The 12712-nt window shown below is 34.2% G+C and overlaps 1 protein-coding gene across 4 annotated transcripts in view; it reads left to right on the top strand.

Moving 5' to 3' along the window:
- Positions 1-12712, top strand: part of LRP1B (LDL receptor related protein 1B) — a 2479914-nt gene that overhangs the window by 1196928 nt on the left and 1270274 nt on the right. For all 4 annotated transcript variants that reach the window (XM_074215080.1, XM_074215079.1, XM_074215078.1 and 1 more), the window contains exon 4: positions 957-1076. In XM_074215080.1, coding sequence (XP_074071181.1) covers positions 957-1076 — 120 coding nt within the window. The remainder of the gene's footprint in view (positions 1-956; positions 1077-12712) is intronic.

Below are 12712 nucleotides of genomic sequence, written 5' to 3'. Positions count from 1 at the left end.
ATTTTCCCCATGTCCAATTACTTTAAACTAGTCTCCAGAGTGAACTTTTTCTTTTTCTGGTTGTTGAGATTCTTTTATAATTTTCCTGAAACATTATTGAGCTTTGCTAAAATTATCTACAGAATACGATGGATTCAATCATTTGTACAATATCTGTCCAATCTATTTCTTATTTTTTTCCTGAAAGTAAACCAATTACTTTGTCACAACTCATTAATGCCCTAAATTCCCCACTGTAGGTTAGGACATTGAAACCAAATGTTGGTGTAGATTAACACATCTGATTTCTATTACAGAATTTGCAAAAAGCCTGATTTTGTCACTGTTTTAACCTGAGTGCCTTTATTTCCATGAAGTAATTTACTCATGGGATTTGTTAGTTACTCCTTCAGCAACATCTTTGTCATAATTTAGATAAAATGCCATCATTAGATAGAATGAGATATATTATGTCCAGTGTTTGTCTAACATTGCCCACTAAGCAAGATAAATTATTAAAATGAAATATATGCACATTGATTGCTGTGAAGTTTACACATGGCTTAGTAAATCAAAATAAGACATTGAAAGATAGAAAGTCAATTGATGTGTCAAGTAGGAAAGGCATAGATGGTGAAATCACCCTCATAAAATGTATGCTTTTTTTTTAACTTGGATTTCTAAATTTTACAAATGACTTTGAATGAGATTTTAAAAATATGAAAGGCCAAATAGATCAATCATCAAACTTCATAATGCAACTAGAAATAAAAATACACTGATGCATTTGTTATATGAACATGCAGGAATTTTTTTTCAAAGAAAAAAATTGCTAGGTAATATAATATAGTGAAAATAGCAGTAGTATCTACCATCTCATGAAATAAAAATGCTTCAGAAATCTTCAAGGAAGCTAAATGAATTTTTCAATAAATATAACTCATATATCTATATATCTATTTGTATTTTCTCTCCAGAACTATTACCAAATTGCCAACAGATGAATTGTCAATATAAATGTTCAATTATAAGGAATGGTACAGAATGCTACTGTGAGGATGGATATGAACTAGCAGAAGATAAAAGAAGTTGCAAAGGTAACTAAAGCATGTAAATCTAAAAGTCCTAGTATCTCATTTTCTTAGAGATTGAAGAATCAACCAATTAAGAAAGATTTTTACCTTATATATATATATATATATGTCCCCAGTGTTTAGCACAATGCTTGATACAGAGATAAATTTTAAATGTTTCTGAATTTATTCATTGATATAGATTAACTGATTAACTGAGGCATTTAGGGGGCATAAAGAATAGAGTAATGGACTTACATTTAGGAAAACTGAGTATCTTATACTTCTTTCTACCTCTCAGAGTTGCTCTGAGGATCAAATGAAAAAAATATATATAATGTACTTTGTGAACCTGGAAGAACTATGTAAATGTTATCTGTTGTTGTTGTTATTACCATTATTGTTACTACTATGCCTCAGGGATATGTTAATTTTTCAAGATTCCAAGAACCATTCAAAGTATAAGTGTCTCTATTAAGAAGACAAAAAGAAAATCTTTCTTTAACAAAGAAAATTAGAGATTACAAGAACAAAACCCTATACATAGAGTAAAGAAGACCTTACTTCAAATCCTGACTCAGACATTTAATGCTTTTATGACTCTGGGCAGGATATTTTATCTCTTTTAGATTTCTTTTCTCCATTTTTCAAATGGGGCTAAGAATAGCACCTATACCCTTAGCTTTGTTGAATAATTCAAATGATATATTTTTACTAACATTTCCAAACTTTAAAATGCTATATAAATGTTGGCAATTCTTATTCTTTCTATCATGTTATGTATATTAAAAAAAGAATTCTAGTTTGTTCTACCATGTGGTTGGGAGCATTTGGGTTATTCCACTGGTTGTGTCCTTTAGAACTATTAGCTCTTTTAAATGACCTGATACCTCCATTGTATATATAAAAGAAAATGAAAGTTCAGACAAGTAAAGTGTCTTCTGTGGAATGGTCTTATGGTAATTATTGGCAGTCAAAGATTTGAAGCAAGGTCCTCTGACTCCAAATTCATTCTCTTTACATTACTCCAACTGTCTTTGAAATGACCTCAATTTACCAAGGCAATATGGCAGTATACTGTAATAGAAAGAGAATAAGGTAATATATGCCTATATCTTTCTTATTATTTTGTTTCAGAAGTAGGACTTGAACCCAGTTCTGCTTCACTCTAGAGTTCTCTATATAACAGCTACTTGCCATTTCTGCATACACTTAGTTATGGCTAACTTTCTTATGCCCACCACACATTTTTCTGTTGTTCTTTGAGGACCTATAAGTTTGATTCTTTGGAGGCCATATGATTCCATGATTCACAGCCATAGCATCTTACTAAAGAATATTACTATTGAAAATATCAATTTTTGCATCATTGTACAGTTTGAGTCATGAAAACTGTTTAAAAGTATTGCCTATGGTAATATTTTCTTACTGCTTAGCTCTAGGCATAGTTAATGGTTTACCTGTAGTGCCCATCCTCTATACATATCAATGGTCTAGTTCATTCTATTGTACAACCAATTGTATCTTATAATCTAGGAGGTAGGAAATTGAAATTTCTTATGCCATAAACTTTTAATTGTACACCTTGAGAACAAAAGCCATCTCATTTTTTTCCCTCTTTGTGTTTAGTATGGTTAGTATGGTTCAATGCTTAGTATAGTGACCGACATATAATAAGCTCTTAATAAATGAAATTTTGTTCATTGATTCAATGTTTTTTTTCCCCCTTAGCACTTGGTTTTATATAAACTTCTTTTTTTTCTTTTTTTTAAATTTATTTTTATTAAAGATACTATTTGAGTTTTACAATTTTCCCCCAAATCTTACTTCCCTTAGTCTTTACTTTGTTTCCATGTTGTACCTTGATCCAAATTGAGTGTGATGAGAGAGAAATCATATCCTTAAAGAAGAGACAAGAAGTCTAAGAGGTAACAAGATCAGACAATAAGATATCTGTTTTGTTCTAAATTAAAGGGAATAGTCCTTGAACTTTGTTCAAGCTCCACAGCTCCTTATCTGGTTACAGATTGCACTCTCCTTTGAAGACAGCCCCAAACTGTTGCCGATTGTTGCACTGATGGAATAGAGTCCTTCAAGGTAGAACATCACCCCCATGTTGCTTTTAGGGTGTACAGTGTTTTTCTGGTTCTGCTCATCTCACTCAGCATCAGTTCATGCAAATCCCTCCAGGCTTCTCTGAAATCCCATCCCTCCTGGTTTCTAATAGAACAATAGTGTTCCATGATATACATATACCACAGTTTGCTAAGTCATTCCCCAATTGAAGGACATTTACTTGATTTCCAATTCTTTGCCACCACAAACAAGGCCGCTATAAATATTTTTGTACAAGTGATGTTTTTACCCTTTTTCATCATCTCTTCAGGATATAGACCCAGTAGTGGTATTGCTGGGTCAAAGGCTATGTACATTTTTGTTGCCCTTTGGGCGTAGTTGTAAATAGCTCTCCAGAAAGGTTGGATGAGTTCACAGCTCCACCAACAGTGTAATAGTGTCCAAAATTTTCCACAACTTTTCCAACAATGATCATTATCCTTTCTGGTCATATTGGCCAATCTGAGAGGTGTGAGGTGGTACCTCAGAGAAGTTTTAATTTGTATTTCTCTAATAATTAATGATTTAGAGCATTTTTTTCATATGGCTATGGATTGCTTTGATCTCCTCATCTGTAAATTGCCTTTGCATATCCTTTGACCATTTGTCAATTGGGGAATGGCTTTTTGTTTTAAAAATATGACTCAGTTCTCTGTATATTTTAGAATGAGTCCTTTGTCAGAATCATTAGTTGTAAAGGTTGTTTCCCAATTTACTACATTTCTTTTAATCTTGGTTACAGTGGTTTTATCTGTGCAAAAGCTTTTTAATTTACTGTAACCAAAATCATCTAATTGGTTTTTGGTGATGTTCTCCAACTCTTTCTTAGTCATAAACTGCTCCCCTTTACATAGATCTGACAGGTAAACTAGTCCTTGATCTTCTAATTTGCTTATAATATTGTTTTTTATGTCTAAGTCCTGTAACCATTTGGATCTTATCTTGGTAAAAGGTGTTAGGTGTTGGTTTAATCTAAGTTTCTTCCATACTAACTTCCAATTATCCCAGCAGTTTTTATCAAAGAGGGAGTTTTTATCCCAATGGCTGTACTCTTTGGGTTTATCGAACAGCAGATAACTATAATCATGCTTTTACACCTAGTCTATTCCACTGGTCCACCACTCTATTTCTTAGCCAATACCAAACAGTTTTGATGACTGATGCTTTATAATTTAATTTTAGATCAGATAGGGCTAAGCCACCTTCTTTTGCACTTTTTTTTCTTTAAGCTCCTGGAAATTCTTGACTTTTTATTTCTCCATATGAATTTACTTACAATTTTTCTAACTTGTTAAAGTAATTTTTTGGAATTTTGATTGGTAAGGGTACTAAAACAGATAGTTTAGTTTTGGTAGAATTGTCATTTTTTTTATTATATTAGCCCTACCTACACATGAGCAGTTGATATTTGCCCAGTTATTTAAATCTGATTTAATTTGTGTGAGAAATGTTTTATAATTGCTTTCAAAAAAGATTCTGAGTCTGTCTTGGCAAATAGACACCCAAGTATTTTATATTGTCTGAGGTTACTTTGAATGGGATTTCTCTTTCTAGCTCTTCCTGCTGTATCTTGCTAGACACATATAGAAAAGTTGAGGATTTATGAGGGTTTATTTTATAACCTGCAACTTTGCTAAAATTGCTAATTGTTTCCAGTAGTTTTTTGGACGATTTCTTGGGATTCTCTAGGTAGACCATCATGTCATCTGCAAAGAGTGAGAATCTTGTCTCTTCCTTCTCGATTCTAATTCCTTCAATTTCTTTTTGTTCTCTAATTACTGATGCTAACATTTCTAATACAATATTGAATAGTAGTGGTGATAATGGGCACCCTTGTTTCACCCCTGATCTTATTGGGAATGCTTCTAGCCTCTCCCCATTGAATATAATGCTTGTTGATGGTTTCAGATAGATACTGCTAATTATTCTAAGGAATAATCCATTTATTCCTATGTTCTCTAGTGTTTTTAGTAGGAATGGGTGCTGTATTTTGTCAAAAGCTTTTTCAGCATCTATTGATATGATCATATGATTCCTGATAGGTTTGTTGTTGATATAATTGAGTATGCTAACAGTTTTCTGAATATTGAAACAACCCTGCATTCCTGGAATAAATTCTACTTGATCATAATGTATTTATCCTAGTGATAACTTGTTGTAATCATTTTGCTAAGATCTTATTTAAGATTTTTGCATCTATATTCATCAGGGAAATAGGTCTATAATTTTCTTTCACTGTTTTAACTGTTCCTGGTTTAGGTAACAGCACCATATTGGTTTCATAGAAAGAGTTAGGCAGAGTTCCATCTTTCCCTATTTTTCCAAACAGTTTATATAGAATTGGAACCAATTGTTCCTTAAATGTTTGATAGAATTCACTTGTGAATCCATCATGCCCTGGAGATTTTTTCTTAGGGAATTCATTGATGGCTTGTTGAATTTCTTTTTGTGAAATAGGGTTGTTTAGGTATTTAATCTCTTCTTTATTTAACCTGGGCAACTTATATTTTTGTAAATATTCATCCGTTTCACTTAGATTATCAGATTTATTGGCATAGAGTTGGGCAAAATAATTTCAAATTATTACTTCAATTTCTTCCTCATTGGTGGTGAGTTCACCTTTTTCATTTATGATACTAGCAATTTGTTTTTCTTCTTTCATTTTATTAATCAAATTGACTAGACGTTTATCAATTTTATTGTTTTTTTCATAATACCAACTTCTGGTTTTATTTATTAATTCAATAGGTTTTTGCTTTTGCTTTTATTAATTTCTCCTTTAATTTTTAGAATTTCTAATTTGGTGTTTAATTGGGGATTTTTGATTTGTTCTTTCTCTAATTTTTTTAGTTGCATGTTTAGTACATTGATTTCCTCTTTCTCCAATTTATTCATGTAAACATTTAAAGCTATAATATATCCCCTGAGAGTCGCTTTGAATAAATCCCATAGGTTTTGGTATGTTGTTTCATTATTATCATTATCTAGGATAAAATGGTTAATTCTTTCTATAATTTGTTTTTTGGTCCACTCATTTTTTAAAATGAGGTTATTCAGTTTCCAATTTGTTCTGGGTCTATAATCTCCTTGGTCTAATATTGCATATGACTTTTATTGCATTGTGATCTGAGAAAGATGTATTCACTATTTCTGCCTTTCTGCAGTTGATCATTTGTTTTTTATGACCTAGTATGTGTTCAATTTTTGTATAAGTTCCATGTGCTGCAGAGAAAAAGGTATATTCCTTTTTATCCCCATTCAGTTTCCTCCATAAGTCTACCATATCTAATTTTTCTAACAATCTATTTACCTCCTTAACTTCTTTCTTGTTTATTTATCTAGATCTGAGAGGGGGAGGTTGAGGTCTCCCACTAGTAGAGTTTTGCTGTCTATGTCTTCCTGTAGTTATTTCAGCTTCTCTAAGAATTTGGATATTGGCTCATTGGGTACATACATATTTACTACTGAAATTATTTTATTGTCTATGGTACCTTTTAGGAGGATATAGTTTCCTTCCTTAACTCTTTTAACGCTATCTATTTTTGCTGCTGCTTTGTATGAGATAAGGATTGCTACCCCTGCTTTTTTTACTTCAGCTTAAGCAAAATATATTTTGCTCCAACCTTTTACCTTTACTCTTAATGTATCTCTCTGCTTCAAAGGAATCTCTTGTAAGCGGCATATTGTAGGATTCTGGTTTTTAATCCACTTTTGCTATTTGCTTACGTCTTGTCTTAAGGGAGAGTTCATTCCATTTACATTCAAAGCTATCATTACTAATTCTTTATTGCCCTCTGTGCTATCTTCCCTCTGTTTGTATTTTTCCCCCTCCCCCCCACTTAATCATATTCCCCAGTATTTTGTTTCTGAATACCACCCCCTTCAGTGTGTTTGCCCTCCTATATCACCCCCTCCCCTTTCTTTCCCCTTTCCCTTTTTCCCTTTTTCCCTTCCCTTCCTTTAGTTAGTTCCCCTTTTTTTCCTCACTCTACTTCCCTTTCTCCATCCCCCCTCCCCTTTTCCCCTTTTAATGCTTGAAAGCTTAGATGTTTTATAAGTTAACTGAGTATATGTAGGTTGACTTTAAGTCAAGTCTGATGAGAAGAAGATTCAGGTGTTTATCATCTGCTCCCTTCTTCCCCTCTTTGCCATAGGTATTTTGTACCTATTAGTGTAATGAGATTTACCCCTTTCAATCCCCTCCCTCCTCCCATCTCTTTCCTGTCCCCCTTTTTAAGGAGGTAGTGTTTTTTAGATCATTTTATCTGAGTCATAGAAAATTCTGAGTGTCTGTAACTTCTAGTTAATTTTATTCTATCTACTAGAGTTATAATTCTTGAGAGTTATTACAGTCTTTCTCCCAAGTGGGGTTAAAGCCAGTTACATTCCATTAGATAGCAGTCTCATGGATAGATCATGAATGTCCATCATTTTTGGCTAGGTATATTCTCTCTGTTAGAGTTACAATTCTCAAGATTTATGAGAATCTTTTTCCCCATGTTGAGATATAGCCAATTTCAACTTCTTGGATAGGAGTTTTTTTCCTTTTACTGCCCCCCCCCCCTTTCTTTTACCTTTTCATGTGTTTCTTGAACCTCCTGTTTGATGTCCAAATTTTCTATTTAGCTTTGGTCTTTACATCAGGAATTTTTGGAATTCTTCTATTTCACTAAATGTCCATCTTTTTCCCTGGAAGAGAAGGCTCAGCTTTGCGCGATAGTAGATTCTTGGCTGCATTCCAAGCTCCCTTGCTCTTTGAAATAACTCGTTCCAGGCCCTTCAATCCCTTAATGTAGATGCAGCCAGGTCCTACATGATTCTTACTGTGGCTCCTTGATATTTAAATTGTTTCTTGCTGGCTGCTTGCAGGATTTTCTCTTTTATCTTATAGTTCTTTAATTTGGCCACAACATTTGTTGGTGTTTTCATTTTAGGATCTTTTTCTGGAGGGGATTGATGTATTCTTTCAATAACTAGTTTGCCCTCCGGTTACATGATAGATAGTTTTCCATCACTAGATCCTGTAATATTAAGTTCCAGGCTTTTTTTTTCTCTTCAGTGTTTTCAGGAAGTCCTAAAATTCTCAGGTTGCCCCTCCTTGATCTATTCTTGATGGTCAGTGGTTTTGTTGATGAGGTATTTTACATTTTCTTCTATTTTTTTCTGTTTTTTGATTTTGTTTAACTGGCTCTTGCTGTCTCATGGAGTCATTAGTTTCTGCAGACTCCATTCTTTTTTTTTTTAGGGAGGAGTTTTCTTCATTAGCCTTTTGCAATTCCTTTTCCAATTGGTCAATTCTACTTTTGAAAGAGCTTTCCATTTGCCCAATTGAGGATTTGAGAGAATTATTTTCTTTTTGCATTTGCCTAATTGAGGATCTGAGAGATTTATTCTCCTTTTGTATTTGTCCAATTGTCTTTTATAAGGATTTGTTTTCTTGTTGCAAAGTATTAATTGTCTCTCCCAAATTTTCCAGTTTATTTTTAAGCTCCTTCCTTATTTCTTCAAGGAAGTCTTTCTGTGCTGAAGACCAGATCATATTCTCCACAGAGGTTCTAGGTCTTTCTGAGTTAGGGTCTTTCCCTTTCAAGAATTTTTCTATGGATCCCTCTTTCCGCTGACCCTTCTTCATTTTGCTAAGACCTTGAGTTGGGGAGGGGCTGGTTCACAGGGGCTTGGGATCGCTAATGGTTTTACTCACTGAATGCAATTTCTCTGGAGGGCCAGTAGGAGGTGTTGGTTGCTTTCTCTGGAGTGTCTGTGACCTTGATTGAGGCCTTCTCCCTTTGCTTGAAGGGAGGAGTTGGAGCTATTGAATTCTTTTGCCTTCAATCAATGATGCTCTTTACCCTGGCCTTAGGTCTTTTCTCTCTAAATTATCAGATGGGCTGGTTCTTCTGCTCACACACCTGGGCCTGAGTCAGAAGTAGTCCACAATTGTTTGTTCTGGAAAGAGGCCTCAGCTGTAATGGAGGCATGGACTCTGAGTTCCTCAGACCAGAGGAGCCCAGGGATGGTGTCCACAGCTCTCCTGCACTGGAACTCTTCCCCCAGCCCTGTCAGCAAGCTCCAGAGGGATAGCACCAACACCAGTGCCTCTGCTCCCTAGTTGACTCAAGCACCTTCCATCTAGCCCCACTGCTGATCCAGCAGGTGCAGCTCTGGGCCCTCAGACTCCAGGCTCCACTTCAGCTGCTAATCTGGCTGATCTGGGGCTGATCCTCCCTCTGAGCCCAGACTCACCTGCCCGTATTCCTCCAATGCTGCTGCTGCTGGAGACAAATCCTGAGGTAGATGTTCTTTCTCCTGGTTTTTCTTTCTGGGTTTTGGGGGTCAGATTTTTGTTAAGAGGTTTATTTCATATGATAGATGGGGAAAGATCAGGAGACTTTAGAACTGTGCCTGTCTTCTCTCTGCCATCTTTTCTGGAAGTCTTGATTCAGTGGTTCTTTATGGAGTATTTTCCTGCATACATAATTATGTCAACATCTTTTGAATGACTATGCTTTTCACTGAGTCTCTGTAGTGTCATGTAATCCACACAATGCCATTTCCAAATGAAAAATATTTTGAGTTCACAAGTTCTATTTCAACTTTGTCCACAATATACGCCAACAAAAACCTTTATTGAATACCTCACCCTGTTTGATAGTGTATCTGATATTGTTATTCAGAGGATATTTGAATAAATTGTCTCTGTGGTTGTATCAAATGAAATAATATATGTAAAGCATTTAGTAAATCTTAAGACTATTATTATTAGTTTTGTAGAAGAGAGAATCTTATATGATATTAACATTTTTTATTAACATATTAACAATTTGTTTAAGGACAACCTCCAAGACAATGTCCTGATTTAATAAAAAAGATCCTATTTTGTAATCATGAGATTAATTGTGATGTCTACAAAATTATTTATGAAATGTCATTTGATATCTATTTATGCATTCTTCAGAATATTTTTTCCATTCAAATCAATTTGACAGTTTTCATTTGTCAATTCTATGTGTTAAGTACTAAGCAAGACACTGATGATACAAGAAAAAAGTTTTTATAACTTTCTGCCCTCAAGAATCTTATGTTTCTCATGGGAAAATACAACATAGAAATAAATACAAAGAATAAGCAAGGTAGGGGTGGCTAGGTGGAGTCAGGAGTACCTGGGTTCAAATCCGGTCTCAGACACTTAATAATTACCTAGCTGTGTGGCCTTGGACAAGCCACTTAACCCCATTGCCTAGCAAAAACCAAAAAAAAAAAAAAAAGAATAAGCAAGGTGATAAGAAATCTTAACTGTTATTTGAAGGACATTAAACAGAAGATAGAAGGCAGAACATTAAAGATTAATGGAATCACTTGTGTAAAATCACAGATAGGGCTAGATGGACATATACCATTAATAGATCAGTTTGAGCAGCATGGAGAATATGTGGAAAACAGTTTAAAGTAAAACTGGAATAAGAAATCACAGAGTTTAGACTAAGGATTTAGAATATTATATTAGAAACAATCAGTAGCCATTAGAAATATTGGAGTAAAGGAATAGCAGGCTTAGATGTTTGTTTTAAGTATATCAGCTGTAAGTATAAGTATTAAGTATAGAAGCTGTGTGGAAGATGGTTTGGAAAATGATCAGGGACTCCAATTAGGAGGCTATTGTAATAGCATTGGTGGTAGAAGGTAAGGGTCAGAACTATAATAGATACATGTTTGTAGAGAGAAGAAATCAGCATAAGAGATATTGTGAGCATAGGATTGACAATATTTAAGAGCTAATTGGGAAGAAGGGAAAAGGGAGAGTAAAGGATGATTCCCAGGTAATGAATGCAAATTACTTGAAAGATGACAAATAAAATTGGAGGAAAAATAAGGTTTTGTAGGAAATACAATGAATTCCATTTTGAATATGTGGAATTTAAGATATCAAGATAACATCCAGCTGGAAAGGTTCAACAAGCACTTGATAACAATGATTAAAGTTCAAGACAGAGTGATTATGGTTACAATTACGCATCTTAGAGTATCATAGGAATGATTATAAGTGTATGAAAAATGATCAACTCAAAAAGGCAGAGAATGTATATATATATAAAATATGTATAGAAATGAATATATGTGTATGTATTATATACACTCTGTGTGTGTGTGTGTGTGTGTGTGTGTGTGTGTGTGTGTGTGTGTAAAATGGAGAGAGAGAGAGAAGATTAAAGAATGAAGAGAAGACGACCGAGGGAATAGCCTTGGGGGCCATTGATAGGAGAATGCCAGAAGAATGACACAGCAAAGAAAACTGAAAAGGAATAGTCAATCTGGTAGTTAAAAATCTTAGAGAACTATCAGGGAACATCAAGGGAGAAGAGCTTGTCCAGAATGCGGAAATTGTTTACAGCATAAAAATCTGTGAGAGGTCAAGAATGAGTCCTGAGAAAAAGCAATTGGATTCATCAGATAGGAAACTATTAGTAATATTGGAGGGAGAAGTTGTACATGAGTGGATGAGAGTCAGATTGCAAGATACTGTGAAGTAAGTAGGAAATGCAGAATACAGAGAGATGGATAATAAAAGAAAGACATGATGATCAATTTCCAAAGTAAAGTAGAGGAGATCATTCATTCTATACCAAAATGGGTACAGGATTTAGACATAAAAGACAACACCATAGATAAATTAATAGATCAAGAAATGCTCTATCAGATATAGGGAAAAGGGATAATTTATGACCAAACAAGAATTAGAATACATTATAAATGCAAAATCAATGATTTTGACTATATTAAATTAAAAAGTTTTTGCACTAATAAAATCAATACTGCCAAAATTAGAAGGAAAGCAGAAGACTGGGAAACAATCTTCACACCTAGTAGTTTTGATAGAGGTCTCATTTCTAAAATCTATGGAGAATTGCATCAAATTTATAAGGTTACAAGTCATTCCCCAACTGATAAATGACCAAAGGATATGAATAGACAGAAGAAATTAAAGCTGTATATAATCATATGAAAAAATATCCAAATCATTATAAACTAGAGAAATGCAAAACACAATAATAATGAGTTATCACCTTACACTAGCAGATAGACAAAAGTGAGTAAAAGGGAAAATGATCAATGTTGGAGAGATTGTGGAAGGATTGGGACATTGATGCATTACTTGTGGAGTTGTGAATGGATCCAGCCATTCTGGAAAGCAATATGGAACTATGAACTATGCCCAAAGAGCAATTAAAAAATATTCATTCCCTTTGACCCAGCAATTCTAATTCTAGGCCTATATCTAGAAGAAATCATAAAAATGGGAAAAGTCCCATATGTTCCCAAATTTTTGTAGCAGCTCTTTCTGTAGTGGCAAAGAATTAGAAACTGAGGGGATGCCTATCAATTGGGGAATGGCAAGTTATAGGATACTAATGTTATGGAATACTATTGTTCTGTAAGAAACCATAAATGGTCACTCTAGAGAAGCCTGGAATGATTTATGGGATCTGATGCTGAGCAAAGGGTGCAGAACCAAGAGAACAAATGTACACATTAACAACATCATTGTG

Source organism: Macrotis lagotis, chromosome 1 (genome assembly GCF_037893015.1).
Source record: "Macrotis lagotis isolate mMagLag1 chromosome 1, bilby.v1.9.chrom.fasta, whole genome shotgun sequence".
Lineage (NCBI taxonomy): Eukaryota > Metazoa > Chordata > Mammalia > Peramelemorphia > Peramelidae > Macrotis > Macrotis lagotis.
The sequence above is the reverse complement of the archived record's forward strand: the minus strand, read 5'-3'. Positions and strand labels throughout refer to the sequence as shown.